At 46.8% G+C, this 18,514-nt stretch overlaps 1 protein-coding gene across 3 annotated transcripts in view; it reads right to left on the bottom strand.

Annotated features, from left to right (window-relative positions):
• PXN (paxillin) overlaps positions 1-18,514 on the bottom strand; it is a 45,069-nt gene that overhangs the window by 11,629 nt on the left and 14,926 nt on the right. For all 3 annotated transcript variants that reach the window (XM_061465838.1, XM_061465836.1, XM_061465837.1), the window contains exons 2-6: positions 8,153-8,379; positions 7,564-7,679; positions 5,538-5,677; positions 4,977-5,178; positions 4,350-4,482 (exon numbers count right to left, since the gene is read on the bottom strand). In XM_061465838.1, coding sequence (XP_061321822.1) covers positions 4,350-4,482; positions 4,977-5,178; positions 5,538-5,677; positions 7,564-7,679; positions 8,153-8,379 — 818 coding nt within the window. The remainder of the gene's footprint in view (positions 1-4,349; positions 4,483-4,976; positions 5,179-5,537; positions 5,678-7,563; positions 7,680-8,152; positions 8,380-18,514) is intronic.

Here is an 18,514-nt window from a genome sequence, read left to right on the forward strand (position 1 = left end):
TGACATTGTGCTGATCTTAACATGAGATTACAGGAGATGAAATTCTACAGCCATGGAGATCCTTTTCCTTTGCCCTTCCTAAGTGACAGCTCATGTGTTCACCTTCAGCTTGATGGAGTCATGCAGCAGCCACAGGGAAGCCAGCTACAAGCCTAGGACTGTCCAGACTGTGAGTAAAGGTCACGTTAACTTTACACATAGTTGGCATGTAAATTTTACATTTCAAAGCTGAGAAAAAGCTATCAATGAACAGAACAAAGCATGACATTTTCTTCTTGATACACTAATAAAATGCTCCAGTATGATGAGTTCATGGCAATGAAAACAAAGCTTCAGGGCATTCACAGCAGGAACAGATAACATGGGCTTTGTTCTATTCACATCACTAATCTCACCTTGTAGAGACACATACTGAATGTACACGAGTCTGTCAGTCACTCCATGCCCTGTAAGCATTGCTTAGGTGGCTAGATTAGCCTCTTCCCCTTAGGCCAAAGACTTCACATTTATACTGTAATAAAATCAGTATTAATTTTGATCTAAAATACACTCTAATCAAAGCAACCAATACAGTTTTTGGTTTTCCTTGACTTACAGGGTCTTTTGAAAAGACCTGGGATCATGGGTCCTCCTCTCCCCATTTTCAGTGATTCCTGGCTAAACCCTAGGAGACAAACTGGCATTACTCCTTTTTCTTTGGAAGGGAAATGAGTGACTTGGACAAGTTCACACAGCCATTGGGGCTGTACACCTAAGACCTGTGCTGAGCCCTCCTAGTTTTAAAAATGTATCTACAAAGGATTTCCAAACCCAAGAGCTATCGAGACCTGTTCTAATTCTTAGTTACTTTTTCCAAAGAAGCCTCAAGAAGCTGGATGTTTATAAGGTAGCAGGGCACAGAACTTCCTAAGCCCATGTAAGGTACCTCAGCTCTACTTACCTTTCTGAGATGCTTATCATGAATAAAAGGATAAAATTAACCAGAACATGAACAAAATCTGCCAGTAGATCTAAGAGACACTTTCAGCTGCTACCATCCTATAGGGTCAGGAGCTGGCACACACACACACAACAGTAGTGCCATAAGGAGACCGTGCTCAGAAAGGAATGAGCAACAGGACAGCTGTAAGGAAGAAGTTCTTTACTGTGAGGGTGGTGAGGAACTGGCACAGGTTGCCCAGAGATGTGATAAATGCTCCATTTCTTGCAATGTTCAAGGCCAGGTTGGACAGAGCCTTGGGTGACATGGTCTAGTGTGAGGCATCCCTGCCCACAGCAGGGAGGTTGGAACTGGATGATCTTAAGGTCCTTTCCAACCCAACCTATTCTATGATTCTATGAATAGGAGACCACAGTTCCTTACAGATTGCTCCTCTGTTTGAGTAGCACAGCAAGACCCACACTCACAGCAGAGAGGAAAAGGCCTAATAAGTACATTCAGTAGTTAACATGAAGGAATTTCCCAGTATTGCCTTCCCTCTGTATTTTGTCCAAGCTGGATGCGCCTGTAAAAGTAACCTGGGTTTCTGCTGTGGTTCACATTTAGGTTTCCAGACTTCCTAAAATGAAGTCAGTCATTTTCAAGACACAGCTAATGTTTCACTCAGTATTTCCAGCATATTAAAAATGTATTAGCTCCAAAATAAGAGCCTAACAGTAATAGAACAGTTAAATACAAGCATCCAGCTATGCAGTAAGCAGGCATTGTATTACACAGAAATGGCAGGGGTCAAAGAAACAAGAGCATTAAGTAATCTCAATGCCCACTGACTGATGAGCTAGATAACCAAAATCAAATGGATTCTGGAAGCAAAAAGAATGAGCAACTCATTAAAGCAAGCAAAAGATGATAAAAGGGTAATGTATCGGTCTGTAATGGTACCTTTTACTCTGGGTATGAGGGAAATTAAACAGCAGTGCCTCCACTCCTCCAATCCCAATCTAGTGCAACTTCTAGTTGTACTAACTCCAGCTGATTACACGTCGTACTGAGTTTTTCTGTCCTGCTTCTTGCAGCCACACACAGGCCTGGTACTCAAACAGGAGCCTTTCACCCTTCACCTCTGCAAAGACTCCACTTCTCTCCCTTACATCCTAGTACCGACTAGAAGCACATTTTTACAGACAAGCTAAAACCACTGCCTGGCACAAAAAGAGGAGGTAAAAACAAACAAAGAGGGACTGAAGGGAAAATGAAGCAACATGGAGGTCAGGAAAAAGGGAAGTAACTGTTAGAAACAGTCAATGACAGTATTAACACAAGGAAAATAATCACAGAAACCACATACTTTGTGCTTCGGGAAGAATGTGTAGGCACAGACAAGCTCAATATCTCACAGAAATTCTAAGGCTGTGTTTATAAAGCCCAAATCTTAAAATCTTGTTGCAATTCAGTTTGTTTTCAGAGCTTAGCCAGACACTAAGGCAGGAAGGTGGGCAGTATCACAGAAAGCAGCTAGTCTCTGTCATGTAGGTATTACAGGAGGTGCGCAAATACTCTGAAGCCTTTTCTCAAGACTGAAAAGCATTTGAACACCCACAGTTAAAAACGTCCCATCCTTGTATCTAGCAAGGAAATCCTGTGCTGGGCAAGGTCATTCTTAGTTGCCAAGAGCTTACCTCGGAGCAAAGGTTGGTGGCAACAGCCTCACCCCAAGCCTATTTGCTAAGCCCTGATAAAAGCAGCTGGGGCACAAGGCCACCGTGCTCAGGCTCCCAGAGGATGCAGAAGGAGCAAGGCAGGGTATGCCAGCAGCACGGGTGGGAATTTGCTCCAGTTTCACAACTGTGCAGCTTTTCAACCAGACTGACCAGACTCTTGTAGCTATCCTGCGCTCTACCCTAGGGCCTGGTATGGAGGAAAAAAGGCAACACGAAGGTGTCAATATTTGCAGTTGACTAAATACACACTACAGTAAGTCTAGAGAAAACAGTGAGTAACTCCTAGGGTCTCACAAAATGAAGTACACGGGCCAGAAATGGCACACTGGACTCAAGCCCAGCAAAGGCTCACAGAGCATGCACAATTACTGCTGGGTTCTGAACTCAAGCACTAGGTCAAAACTCAGGGTATTGTAACGATGTCCATGAAACCCACAGCACACATCAAAAAAGCTCACAGGAACGGTGGCACAGAGGAAACCAGCAAAGCTGCCACTGAATTTCCTGTCTGCGTCTCCTCAGAAACATCAGATCTGGCTGCCCCACCTAAAGTGATGGCAGGAGGAGGTGGAGCTCAGCACAGACAAGAAACATGAAGCATCAGCAGGATTGTCCATGTAAGTGAAAAACAGAGTTAGGCACTTTCTTAGGATTAGAAAGCAGTTGCATGTGTACGTACAAAAAGCAAACCCGACAATAACAATGAAGAGACATTAGATGCTTGATTTCTCCACCTATCCGAACAAATTCAAGTGGATAATTCAGTAAGGCTATAAGCAAAGCAACTGAAAGTAGAAAGTAAGAAAAGGAAGTATTTCTCATTTTGCTATTATTATGGGTAAATGAAGTATCATTAAAGTAAGCTCCACAGTTAACCACTGAGTACAAGAATAGTAACATACCTATTGAATACAGAACAGGTTATCCAAGTACACATGCTAAGTAGATATCCAAGTATCATGTAACAAGATGATCATGGGCAGGTTACTCCTGAGCTTATCCTATTATGGGGTTTTTACGTGCTACTTGTGACTGCTGTAGCAGTTCTTTTCCAACACAGTAGTTTGGCTTCCAAGAAAGATTCTGAACAACACTTGCCATTCTCTGCCCCCACAAGGAGCTCAGACTTTAATCCCATTTTGAGGTGAGTAAGAGATACTGTTCTAAGATGGAAACTTTTGAAGCCTCCAGCTGTCTGCTGCAAAGGCTTCAGTGCCTGCTCCACATGCCTGGAAGATCCTCCTTAGGAAAAGTGCATCAGGGCAAAAATACCCTCTGAAGAGGAGGGTCAGCCCAGAGAACAGAAGAGCCTGGTCACTGTCAGTAAGCAGACTGATGTTCCATGCTCCCCTACCTCTTGTTAAGTTGTAGCACAGCAAAATAATTCACCCTGTACTGAGCAGTAACTAAGTTCATTATCTTTGGCAAACAGACAAACTGCAGAGCCAAAGAGAAACAGAATCCAGAGCTGCCTTACCCTGCCAATGATGAAAATTTATGAGTTGAGAGCACCTACAGAAGCACTCAGAGCACACAAATACCATGACAGGAAATTTCCCAGAGCAAGTTTGGGAGGGAAAGAAGGCATTCCGGAGACCAAACAAGGTCAGCAAATGTGGCTAACAAACAAAGGGAGTCCGAGGGTGGGGAGGAACAAGATGAAGTCTGAAGTTGTCATGATAGCGTACCTTAAAGTCAGAGAGAGATGCCATCAGCTCATCCAGTTCTCGTGTAGCTGAAGAAGCAGATATACGGGTCTGCTGCTGACTGGTGACCCGCTGGGGGCTGCTCACCTCGCCCTGGCTCACAGTGATTGCCGGGCTGACAAGGGGAGGGAAACAAAAAATGAATGTGTTTAAGCCTGGGAGAGCACTCCTAGACTGAAAGTGCCACAGCATGAGGAGTGTCCTCAGCACTGCCCACCATGGCCAGCCCTCCCCCAGACCCAGCTTCCACAGCACACACAGACCCTGCCTCTGCCAAGTCTAACGTGAGTGCGCACACACCCCCCATCCATTAAGAAATGGATGATGACCAAACATTCATTTTGTCACATGGTGGATATTTGTGATCAGCTATAAATCTGAGTTTGGACAACCCACCTCTTGGAACATGACTTATGTATTCTTTCCTCCAGGAGTAGATAAAAAAGCACCTGCATCCTCATACGCCTGCTTGGTTTCTGACCCCTTTTAGACAAAGCCCATTTTCTGTCCATCACACTCCTGCAGCATCTGCCCCTAAGTCCACAGTCACTATTCCACAAGAACCTGCTCCACCCCACCCAAGCCAGCAAACACCAAAGCACTACTCACACTGGACTTGGCACAGAGCTCTCCAGCTCATCCAGCAGGCTCTCCACACTGGGACGCACATCTTCAACCCCACGTGCACCATTTCGCTTTGGCTTTTCTTTTGTTGGGGGTGCAGCCTTCTCTCCCACAGAGCTGCTGCTCTCTGGGACAACATAGTGAGGGCCAGTGACACTGGGCAGCGATGGGCTTCTGCTGGCTTCATCTGAGAAAGGTGAGCAGGAAAGAACCATTCAGACTCCTGAGGCCATGCATACATTTTTATCACAGGCAAGAGCAGCAAACTGCCCAGGTATCTTGTGAACATTCACCATTGAGGATAGTCAGAACTTAACAGCACAAGAGCCTGAGCAACCTAATCTAACTCGGAAACTTCAGTTAAGAGCCAATTTTGAAGCTTGCCTTGCTTTGAGCAGGGTGTTGCACCACAGACCTCAAGAGATCCCACCCATACTAAATGAATCTTTGATCAGGAGCTGGAGTGAGATGTTGGAAAGCAAAAAACAGGCTACCATTTTGAGAATCAAACTATCCCTTCATACCAAATGTCTTGCTACTCCCTACCTGCTGGGAAGCCACTGGTGGGATTATGTTGAACAGCATTCAGTTCCAGAAGGAGTCTGTCCAGTTCTGAGAGGTTGCTGCCCAGAGAGGAGCTGTTCATTGTGGGAGATGGCTCTGCAGACTTCTGCTTGTTCGGGAAACTAAAGACAAACGGGAAATGTAAAACTTCCATGTCAAGATACAGCAGAAGGATGGAGGGAAACTTATATCAGGTTCACAAAGTTTACGCAGGTACTGTAATCTTTTCAAGCTGATGCCTTTAGCTCTGGAGGAAACAAGATGTGTGCTTTGTGAAATTACTACAACACAGCCACATCTTCAGTTGTCAGTTACAAAGAAACAGCATTGATGGACAGGGCCTCAGATTTTAGGACTGTGTGCTGCACCAAAGAGCTAACCATCTGCACATCCAGGACACGCACAACAGCAGCAGAACCATTAGCTTGCATACAGGAAAATGACTTGGTTCTGCTGACATCACACCAGGCAGCAAAACCCTCCTCCCTGAAGCAAGGGAATGCAGGGCTAGCAGAGACTGCAGAAAGATGCAAAGAACAAACCTCAAGTTATCAACAAAGTCAAAAGTAGCAGGTTATGTGGTAGCCTCCTGCAGCATTCAAGGTCTCTATTCAAGTCCTCAAGCCTTTAATTTGTGGAACTCTGATCAATTTTTAAGACAGTAATTTGTAGCTATTTTCTACTCTGTTAAACATACAAGCCTTGAAAGAAGTTTACCTGTGCACAAGTGTGTATAAAACACTGGCTGTAATTACTGCTTATCCTATATGAGCGATTCCATTTACCACACATAACTGCAAACTGTTTCAAAGCAAAATTTAGCACTGATGCAGTGGTTTTTATAGTAATTACACTGTAATAACAGCCTTGCCATCATCAAGGGCAGAGAAGTTATATTCTCCTAGACTTACCAAGGAAGAAATAACTTTTAATGCTCTAGAGGTTCTTATTTTATCAAAAAGGTACTTCCCAAATCCAAAACGGCAACATCTTGCGCACACTTCCAGGTAAGGGTGTTGGTAAGTAACAGGCATTAGGACTTTGACACCTGTGACACAAGTGACAATTATGGAATTCCGTAAGGGCAGCTACTATCTTTCTGCTGCGGTCTGAGGAGGGCACACTTCATCCAGTGCTATAATGCACACCAGAACCAAGCCATGCCTGACCCTCGTACAGGACTTTCAGGCTGTAATTACCTCCAGTTTGTACTAATTGCACGCAGGCATCTGAAAAAATAGCAATTACTGTCTCCATTGGGCAGCTCTTGCCTCTACCCAGAATTAGTTTTGGTTGAAAGCAACTTCTTGTCCAGCAGAAAGAGCTAGGCATGTAGACCACGACACCAAAGAAACACCAGTCTCCACAGTGTGAAAAGGTACCCAGGACAGAGTGCACTGTAGAGAGCCATCAGAGATGAAATTCTGACAGCCTCTTCCTCACTCATCCCCATGTCAGCAGAAAGGTCTGTCCTACCATATAGCACTCCTCCAACCCCTCACTGTAAGAGCAGCCACATTTGCAATTATTTGCAATAGTTATCTATCTATCTATCTGCCTAGCTAGCTATCTATCACTAGTTAAGATGAAAGTTTAAGAAGTTTAAATTTACTTGAAAATTCAAGTCACTGCACATCCTGCCAGGCCATACATAATCAAGTTCCCTGGGATAACTGACCCCAAGGCCACCCTTCCCCTAAAGAACTTTTGTGCTGCTTAACAGGGGGTTGGATTTGCCAGTTGTCTCTGGAGCGTATCCTTCACAACACAATCCAGATCCTGTTCTGTCTGACAGACCCTTAACCTCTTCTGCAGCTGAGGAAACCAAAGAGCCAGGTCAACGTTTAGAGTGAGTCTGAAAGTTACAGAGCCTCTTACAAAAGAGATAATCAAAATCCACACAAGGCAACATAACATACACAGGGAGTACTGCTTGTTTCCACTTATAGAAGGCAACTCAAGCCACAGCAGGCTCAAATCAGGCTTATCTCTTAACAGGACTAGATACCTGTAGACGTGTTCCTCTTCACTGGCACGGGGAGAAGGAGAGCTCACTCCATCTCTAGGAACAGAGGCACTGGAGCTTTTGGCACTACAGCTGTATATAGGAGACTGGGACTGAGGCTGTGGAAATGAGATTTGCATTGGAAACAGAGAATGCAAAGCAAATACATACGCTAGTACACTGCAATCCCACGCATGGACATGGCAGAACAAAGCCCAGGAGCAGACAAAAACATCTGCTCTATAGCCAAGCCAGCCTCTACCAGATGAGTTACGCCAGGAACAACTGCTCTCCACTTGCTTCAGATTTGCCTATGAGCCGCAGATCTCTGCTGGAAAGCCCCAGTCTGTTTCCCACAGGCTACAAGACAGATGACTAACTCTAATCTCATCACACCATCTTGCTGGAACAATGATGAGGGGGTTCAATAGTTATGTCTATTAAAACTTCACACCTCCCCCCATCTTCCCACCCTGCTCATAGCCAAACTCATCCTCACTTCTTGCTACTCTCTCCCCTCGTCTACTTCCTTGAGAAATACTGCACCAACAAAACAAGCAGGCACCCTCCCCATGCACACACATTCACTTACTTGCTGGTGGACGTATCTGGACACGTTGGGTTGCCACTGGTCTAAGGGGTCAATCACAGTGCCATTCAGGGCCTCATTGGAAGGTGGCGGAGGCACGGGAGGTGGCACAGCAATCTCCTGGTACGTGTGGTTTCCAGTTGGATAGGAGTAAGGTGTTTCCTCCGTTAGAAACACTGGCCGTTTGGAGATATGGGAGGTGGTGGATTCCAGGTCTGCCAGTAAGGCATCTGCAGGGGGAAAACAATAAGGTAAAATCCTGGACTAGAGGTTTTCCTTTCTTCCCATTCAGGATATCTGTATCAGAAAGTCTTTGGGAAGACTTTTTACCTAGGGTGATCTGCTAAATGCCCTGGAAAACACTCCTTCAGCCCAGGACTGAATGAATTAACCCAACGTCCAGTACAACAAAAACACCAAGGGGGAACAAAGCAGCCAGAAAACCTGTGTCAGCCTCGGAGTTTTGTCTTAACTGTGAAACTGCCCAACAACAGGGACCTGCACCCTCCCTGCCCATGCAGCACAGCAGCCTTGGAGAAACCTGCACAGAGATCTACTCACAACAGGATATTGACACAGACTAATTACAGGCCCCACATCATCAGAGTCATTTACCATGGCCGCAGGCACTGCTTTCTGCAGGAAACAAGATCTCGGGAGGGGTTTTCTCCAGAGTCTAAGGTAGTGGAAGAAGCATGAACCTTCCAATTAGTCCATCAGTGCAGCAGGAGCACGTGTTTCGGTTTTCCTAACAAAAATCCCTCTGGATACATCACACAAACAGTTAACGCGCTTCCAGAGGCTGCCAGGTAAACGCCATTGCTTCTCCTGGCAACAACTCTCAACTTGCTGGGTGGAGACTGCTCACAAATTCCTGAAGAGAAGGAAAACTTCCACCAGCTACAAACACTGTCACTCATACCAGGCAGAGAGACCCACGCCACAGCACTGCTCAGGGATTTTAAAGTGGGAAAAATGCTCCCCCCCTCAGAGGGAGGGCATGAAAAGGCATTCCCACCTTTCCAGACTGCTCCCTTCAGACTGGCCTCTGCCCATTCCCAACCCTGCACTTCTCTATGGTGACTCACAGGCATACCCTGACTTGGACCTCCTGTCCTGTGAGCCCACACTGCAGAGCCCACTGCAGTCCCTGGTGGGGAATCTCCAGCCTGCACTCACTTTCTAACGAGAGCCTGGCTGGCCGGGTGCCCGGCTTTCTGCTGGGGCAGCAAGCTCTGCTGCACGCCTCTTCAAGGCTGTTAGAGAGGAGCTGGTTCACACAGGACATCAGTGCTCTTCATTATAAGAGCATCAGGACACAACTGCCAGGTCCCTTTGGAGATGTGGAAGTCAGCCAGACAACAGTAACCCAACTTCACGAGAATTAGGAGAGGAGGCTCTCGGAAACCCCCTGGATCTCCCTGCCTTCCCAGTTGTCTCCAGGTAGGCTCAGTTAGCAGAATTTGTGTTTCCCCTCCTGCACACAGCACCCACACTCAGATCTAGGGTGTGAGGGCTCAGCCAGAGCGTAGCCATCACAGAGCATCCTCCTCCAGGGTCTCAAGGAGCTCAAGTTATCAGATGGCACCAGACCAGCACCTAATGCTTGCCCTAATGGCTGCCCATCATCTCCAAGAGGGCACCTGCCAACTCAAAGCCACTTCCTGAGCAGAGCAGACCGCACCAGCCAATGCACTTAGCAACCCTTGAAGAAAATATATTATAGGGTCAGATGGAGGACAGTGTCACTGCAAGATGAGGAAGGTGCTGCTTCTATATTCACCCTCTTCCACAAACCAAAGCATCACACACACCAAAAAGAGTTCCTGCCCTCAGAGAACAGAATACAGCCATTAGCAAATCAAACACTGTATTAAATTAACTCTATACACCTTTCATTTAGTCAAAAAGATGCTCCAAATCATTTAAGCCACAGGCATCTTCCTAGAGGGGCCAAAATACCCCAGAAGCAGATTGTCCGGAGGGGTACATGTTTTCTGCAGCTGGGGAAAAATGAACTTTATCTTTTTAAGCAAAAGAACAGCTGGTGGATTCCAGAGTGAAAGGCACATACCTCAAGGAAACTGCTGCAGAGCTGCAATTCCTTCGACCAGGCAGGTCCTGTGACTGGAGGTTTCACGCACAGAACCTCCAAGAGAAGTGCTGTCCCAGAAGGTGTGGTTTTTGCTTCTCCCCACCAATGACAAAGGCAAAGCAAACTCCACCAGGAAGTGAAAATCTCATGAGGGTGCTGACTCCTCCAGTCCTACAGAGAGGACCCAAACCACTTTGCCACCCTCCACCCTTCATACCCTCGGCTCGGTGCTGGGCTGAATGAACCATCAGACAGGAAACCAACACCTTTAGGAACGGCACAGAAGAGAGGAGCTCAGCTACTTTTAATGGTTCGCTTTTACTCCTCTGCAGACAAGCAGCAGCCTGGAAATACCAGGAACAGCCTGCCCCCAGGTCATGAAGGAGTTAAGGAGAAGACATCACTGTTTAATGATTAACTTCCCCCATACCCTCCCCCTTCCTGACTTGAGCAAACAAGGCAGAGATGAGGAATGGGAAGTGGAGGGAGGAGAAAAGGAACCACTGGGTTGCTCTAACTGCACTTCAGCTGTACAACTGAGACTGAAGCAGCTGCGCGAAGGCACCAACCCACCCGGTGGGACACGAGGAGCAAGGACGGCCAGGAGCAGGACAGGAGCTCACACGCCGCTCGATGGGTGGCAAAGAACCTCTCCTTGAGCTTGCTGGCCCCCAGGTTCTGCAAACCCAGGGTCCACCCTTCCACACCCCACTTGCTCACAGCCATGCCAGAGGGACAGTCTTTCCCACTGATGTCCATGCCCATGCCCGTTGCTGCTTCCAGCCACTGTTCTCCAATCCCATCAGCAGGCACAGTTCCCTGAAGTTTTGCTGGCCTGGGAAGTTGTGCCCATTCAAACGGTCCAACAGGGGCAGCAGAACTTCCCTGGGGAGGGCAGGCTGAGAGCTGTGGTGGCACCGAGCCTGCTCAGCCCACCCCACCTCATGGGGTTTGCCCTGGAGACGGAAGCAACTGCAACCCACAGGCACAGGCTGCAAAATCACTCCCTCGGAGGTCAACCCTAAGGAGTTCTGCATCCAGAGACCAAAACCCAACCAAAGCCATTAACATTTTGTTTTCCACACAGCGCCTCATCCCAAGAGGTCCCAAAGCACTGTGCATTCATTTAGGATTTGTGCAACTTTTTAATGTTATTAGAAGAAAAAGTGAAATAAGAGATGGGGGAAAGGAAAGAGGATTTATTAATGGAAAAAAGATGTATTGCTCTCTATCTTTCTTTCCAAAAGGGACCAGACAGCTGTAACCGGACGAACTGTAACGAAGATGCCCCAACCCTGGGCAGGGTGGATGGGGCTTGGAGCAACCTGCCCTAGTGGAAGGTGTCCCTGCCCATGGCAGGGGGCTGGAACTGGATGAGCTTTAAGATCCCTTCCAACCCAAACCAGGCTGGGATTCTATGATTCTATGAAAGATGCTGTGCCTTGTGCAGCGCTGCACCTCACATTGCAGTACTGAGCTCACTACAATGACTGCTCCCTAAATAGAATATTAAATACATCAAAATATTAAAGGTTCAATCGATGTATAGGGCAGTGAAGCGTTCCTCCCCAAGGCGACTCTGAGGGTCAGTGCTGCCGGAGGTGTAAATCAACCAGTTAGTCCCCCACAACCCAAAGGAAGCAGTTGACTGGATCCTCCTACAACCACCAGCCATCAGAGGGCACCACCACATCCTTCCATGGCAGACAGATGAAACCCAGGAGCAATGGCCAACTTGGCAGTAACTTCAGCTCACTTGTTCATCCCTGTGGAGCCGAGAACCTGCCCCTGTTTCAGGCACACAGGAGTTTTCTGCCGGTGCCACATGTGCTGCACCTCCACCAGCAAACTGCAGCATCTCAGGAGCTATCACTCAGCACTCTGGAAACAAGCACATGTACTGAGCTCGTCAAAGTTCTACTGCTGCCCCAAATACTCCCTAAGATACTACAGACTCAGCTCTAGGAGGCAGAGTCTCCCCAGGTTAAAAGATCAGAGATTCATTTATCTCTAGAGAATAGATTTAACTATATTGTGGCAATAAAGTAAAAGAGACAGGGTTATACTAGATCTCCAAGCCATTGCTCCTCCACAGGATCACTTTTCCTTCCACTCTCACCATTATAAGAAGCTATCAACAACCCACAGACATGTGCATGGAGTAGAATCCAGTTTCCAAAGACTCAGTAGGGCTCAACCCACCCACAGACACGGGCTGTGTTATAGAAATGTGTATTTTCCCCTCTGTTAACAGCACACTGCTCAGGGGGGTGTGGAAGAGTGAGGGATACTTGCTAAAATGCCACCAACCCAGGTGCTCCTGCTTGTCATCACGATGCTGGTGCAGTCACACAGCTGATAAAACCCTAACTCACTGTTGGCTGCAGCACAGTGCATCCCAACATGCGATACCCATGCCCGGGTACTCCATGGGCTCAGGCAATTTGGCCAAGCACAGCATAAAACTGCATGCAAAGATGAGACTGAGGAACAGAAGGACAGAGTCCTCCTCCCTACACTGGCCAACCCACACACTCAGTTGAAATCATATTCATGCCACTAAAACCACATCCTCCCCGTCATGGGAGGACATTTGTGTTTGCATTCAGGTGGTTTTTCTACACAGATGTTCCTGTGGAGGAGGGACAGTTAAAGAATGATATCGCATTTGGTACCTTTACTCCTATAAAGCACTCCAAGACATCTGGAGGTCCAGGTACATTAGTTTGCCCATCTCTCCCTTGCCTTCCTTTTGCCAAAAATCATTGTTAACTATAAGGTCCTTGGGATTCTGGTCTTCAAACACCACCTTCCCCAGCTTTGCATATACATTAGATATGTATGAGTGGCTCTTAATAGCAACTACATTGCTTCAAAGTAGTTCCCAGCATCTGCCAAAGCTCTGCTAGTCGTTTAGACAGCTTGGGATAAGACCTCTGCAGCTGATATCCAATGCACTGAACTGCTCAGAAAATAAAATGCCTTTTACCAAGTAAGATGAAAGAGCAGGACAATACCTCTGGGTAAATCCCATTTACCAGCTCAAGCTGCACTGGAGACAGTAATCATCTGTCAAGTTACACACTGCGCATTCCTGCGCTATCTCCCCAGCCCACACCTCTGTCAGGCCGAGGAGCAGCTCACACATTCCAGGGGCTCCAACGCAGGCTCCTTTGCCACCGCTGCATGTCAGCACTCGCTGTCCTGCAAACGCAGTGTCCTCCAGCAGAAACACCCCTGTGCAGCCTCAGGGGCACATTCTTCAGCTTTCCACATCCAAGGTTTGGCTGATAAAGAGCAGCAGGGATCACAACACAGTTCCGAGGTACAGCACAGCAAAGGATAACACAGGGCCCCTTTGTACTGATGCACACATCAACCCCCTTGTCTATAAATCTGAGCCACACTCAGCCCCCTTAAATAGAGTGAAGTTATTAAAAAAGGAAAGGTATTTGCATGTATCTTCCCATGCATTTCCAAACCTTATTCACTCCCCTCTTCCTGAGCCTTCTGTGCATCCCCGAAATGCTCCTGGATTAAGGTGGCACAGTGAGGCAGAGCACATCATGAACTAATTCTGGAAAAACCTACATGACAAGGCATCAGCAAATACACATTTGTCAACTGGCAGCAAGCAGCTTTTTAATGCTCATATCTCCTCACACAGTAAATAGTTTTCCACTATTCTATTCACAAGCAGTCTAGGATTTTTTGATTTTAACTAAGGCAATTTAGAGAAATCTACATTTGCTTTCCTCTGTTAAGGAGAAGCCTTCTACTACTGAGTGTCCAGCACAGCTCTAGCCTGTGTGAGGGCTAGAGAGACACAGTACATCCAGTCAGCTCAACGACAGCGTTAGTGCCAAAAGAGAGAAAACTACCTCAGATTTCCATATGCAGTTCATTTCTCTCAAGAACTGAGGTTGAGCTATTAAGCCATGCTGACACAGCAAATCAGAGCATTATCAACAGAGTAAGTAGATCTAAAGGATGGGGGTCAAATTTGTTTCTACATCTCATGTATTGCTGGGGAGGAAATGGAAGCATAACTGAGGCACAGTACTTCAAATGCCTCAGATATCAGCCTTTTCTTTTCAACAGCCCAAAGCCACATCTGCACATCCATCAAACTGCACATTGCCTGGAGCTCTGCTTCTTGCATGGGACATCTGGAGAGGGAGTGACACTGGAGACAGGATTCTTCATCCAGCCACCCACCACACAGAGTCAAATGCCTTCCACCACAGTCCCATCTCCCCCAGCATCTCTACTGCCACACGTGACAGCCCAGACACAGCACCATGGGTGCGATCACAGGTGATCAGTGCGAGATGGCTGAGAACAAAGTACAGTATTCCCTCTGATGCAGCTGCACAGAACAAGTGTGCACCTCCCCTGTTGTTCCCCACACCTCTGTTTACCCAAATAACTAGAACTGCTACAGGTTTTCCTGGCTCTAACAGAAGATTCCCAGAGGATCGGCAAAGGGAAATATAAAGCAAGATAGCCGTAAGGGCAGGTCTAAATGAGGACATGGATTTTACATGATAATCATGGCTCATTCAGGGCAAGACCCCTGACTTGCAGAATGACACATCATTCTCCAGTCCTTTTCCCTCAATACCTGCAAGATGCTGAATTCAAATCCTTGATTTTGTCTGTCCCCTAAAAGTTCTGCGTCTCCAGAACCGAACCCTGAGCCTGCAGACTCATCTGAGCAGCCCCTGCAAAATCCATGAATCCAAACTTTAAAAGCTTCCTTAGGCTCAAGTAAGTCTTCTCCCCACCTCCAGGAGTAAATACAACTCCAGCTCACATATAGGGAGACAGCTTGGAGCGGTAACCCAATCCCTGCCAAGGCATTTTTACACTGTGAGTAACTGCAGAGGAATGGGGAGCTTGGGTATATTTATCCTGTTAAATAGCCGTTCAAAAGAAACATTTGCAATGCTCTAGCAGAGCTGCATCCAAAAGACTTGTTGGAGCCTTGCTACAGGGCTTCTCACTGCCCTTAAGCTGGAGTCTGGAAGGGGTGGGAAGCCCCAGAGAGCAACACTGATGACAGGAATTCCCTGTTTTAGCAGCTGCTTTGACTTTTCTCAGCAACATGGAAGAGCATTATCAGGAACAGCAAAACCATGAACCAGCAGGTGACTGCAGCACTGACTTCCAGGTGAAAACAACATAGCACGAGGCTCTTAAGGCATTATATTCTCATCAATGTTTTTCAATGCAAAAAGACCAGAGACTACAAAAGCAATAAAATACAAAGAGTGTATTCAAAGTAAGACCTTAAAAACCTGAAGTGCAGTTAGATGCTCTTAAAATCCCGAAGTTCTCAGGTTCACATACATGGAAAGCACATCAAACAGCTTGACTTGCTTTCCAAACCATTTGAGAAGGAGACATTTAAAAGTTCTCCTAACTGTAACCAATCTGGTAGTTTGAATGCAGGACACACAACAGCTCCCAGCTCTCTTGTGAAGCAGGGACAGGTTGTTGTTTAAGATACAGAACAACTCCAGGCACAAAAGATAAGTCATCTGCCAGACCTAACCACTGCTGGAGGCCCAGTACAGAGCAGCCACTGGTATTTTTACTTCACAGACCCGCCTAGAGGAAGTTCAGATGACATGGTCCAAAAATCATGTAGTTACTGGTTTAATGTATTCCAGTGACTGATGTTCATTTGAAGCCTTCTGCTTTGTCATTATCAAGGTATTGGTGCAAGTCATGCCTCGTGTCACTGCTCAGTAAAAAATATCCAGACTAGTATCAATACATGCTATGGTTCCACATACAACTTCAACAAAAGACAGTATCCATGAAACGCTTGAAGCTTCTCTGTTCTTTGAAACCAATACTGCCCCTTAGAACAAGCAAGACTATGCATTTGTGGCACTGATTTACAAAGTTGTGTTGAGTGCTTCAGAAAAGCTTACCAGCAAAGGCAACCATCTAATAGTTGTTATGCCTAGCTACACTAGGCTGCAGAGACTAACTAAACAAGAATTCATCCCATGGCAGACAGAACTGCTTTCAAAATCACGTGATGGCAGCCACCATGAATCCTGTCTATGCCGTAACTCCAATACAGCCAGCCAAACCAGTTAGCTTCCCTCAGTGCAGCGGCCCTGCATCCAGCTCTGACCACTATCAGCAAATACCTAAACAAAGACAAGACACTGCACTGTGAGATGTGGTCTGTGCAATCAGCTGCAGCAATCATTGTGGCTTCCTGTCCCAGGCACTGAGATCCAAACCAGAGACTCGATTCCAGAGCTTGTCACCAACTAAGCAGTCACAACTAACAGGCCCCAGTACCACCCCAGGCACAGGGCTGTAGAAGAGTGCACAAATACAGCCTGTTCAATGCAGTTTCAGCAACTGCTTATCAATAACTGCTCACTGCACACTGGGGGGTGAAATGCAAACCCTCTCAGTGTTCTGGCTGCAGTTTCAGCAGAGCTGACACCACCACATGCTGCCAGCGTAAGGGAAGGACTCAAGGGATCCCCCTTTCCCCAGCATGCAGACCCTGGAACTCACCCTGACCATCAGATGCTTTCTGAACCAATTCAGCTCACTAACCCAGCAGATGTTGGCTGGGCTGTTGGCATGGGGTTTTTAGATAAACTCATTACATTTCTTGGAAGCACAGCTCCAGCCACTCTATGACTTCAGCAGCTTTTAGAAAATGTTTTAAAGAGACCAGTGCCAGAATGTAGCCCTTGTCTAAGTGAAGTGAGTGAATCAAACTTCTGCTTTAGGAAATACTGTACTTTTACCCCCAAAACTCAGGCCAGGACACAAACTGTGAAAGCCCCATCCAGCCCAGGCCACCTGAAAGAAACCAGCCATCCTCCTGCCCAAATCCCACAACTAATCTACATCTCAGATGCAGCCCACAAAACCTGCAGCCTGAAAAGGAGCAAGCAGCAGGTAGCACAAACGGAAATGCTCCTGAATTCTGGAGACATCCCTCACCACTACGAGCCACCTCCACCTGAGCCTACACTGACACTGTATTTGGCTTTGCAGCCCTGGAGTTGTGATATGGTTCCATCAGTAGGGCTGCACACATGATGTACCACACATGATGGTGCTATCTCATTTGTCCCACTGAGATGAAGAGTTAGGCTTTCGATAGAGACTACTCCCATCTATAAAACTTTGAAGATTAGCTAATTCTGAATGCTACAAAATCCACCAGATGCCACCACGTGAGCTCAGACCTTCCACTGGATCCCTTGGAGGGGCAAGAGGGTTATTTGTCCATGTGCTGGAAAACCATGAAGGTCACTACAGGATCCCTCCTGGAAGTGGCCACACCGCTTCCTTTCAAATTAACACAAGCATTTCACTGAATCCCAGACCTGCCCTGTAACCGCAGCAACGGTGTGTTCATCAGCATGGTGCGGGTGCCAGAGTGCCAGCACCATGAGGGGTCAGCTAGCTCCTGTGTAACCCAGCAGCAAGGCTTTCAAGGGCACAGAGACACTGTGGGAAACCAGCTGAGCAGTCTGCAGCTTGACACCAGCAGTCCCTGGGGATCCCAGCACCATTCCTTGAGTGAGCATCTCAGACCCACATCTTGTCATCTTTGATACAACAGGCTGAGACATCCTTCAACTGGTCACATCACCGAGTTGGCAGGAAGGTAACCTTACCTTAACCAGACCCATAGGGCATGGGATCATCAACACAGCACACAGGCTGAGACACGCTGCAACTGCCTTAAAGATCTGAGTCAGCACAGTTTCCTGGATGAAACAACACAAATCTCTCTGCCCTACAGTCCAAGCTGTGTGAAAGAACCACAAATGATTTTCCTGGAGGACTAGAATTTTTCCACTTAACTCTTGAACACTAAACCAGACCCCAGCTCAAATGGGCCCAGAGACATGAACTCCCACCTACAACAAAGACAAGCGCAGTCATTCTGCCTTCCTCCAGCTTCCTCAGAAGAGCTTTCATCCTCTTTCTGCTCCCTCAGAACAGTTCATAAGATGACTGAGATAACAGAAGTCCCACAAGGCACGTAACTGCTTACATGGTCAGAAAGAAATATTCCTCAATGTGCTATAGGTTTGCTGAGCATCCTCACACTGGAAGTGACTGGTGATTTAAGGACCATCTCCTTTCAGAAGGATGTACCTGTTGCTCCAGAAAAGAAGAAATAAAGTTTAAATAAACTGCAACCAGTGAGGTTACCAGACCCACATCCAAAGAAAATATAGCTTGAATAGGTTTTATTTTGTTTGCTGCTA

Source organism: Pezoporus flaviventris, unplaced genomic scaffold (assembly GCF_033815535.1).
Source record: "Pezoporus flaviventris isolate CSIRO_AGI_PZ_B2104156 unplaced genomic scaffold, CSIRO_AGI_Pfla_v1 ptg000041l, whole genome shotgun sequence".
NCBI classification, from domain to species: Eukaryota; Metazoa; Chordata; class Aves; order Psittaciformes; family Psittacidae; genus Pezoporus; species Pezoporus flaviventris.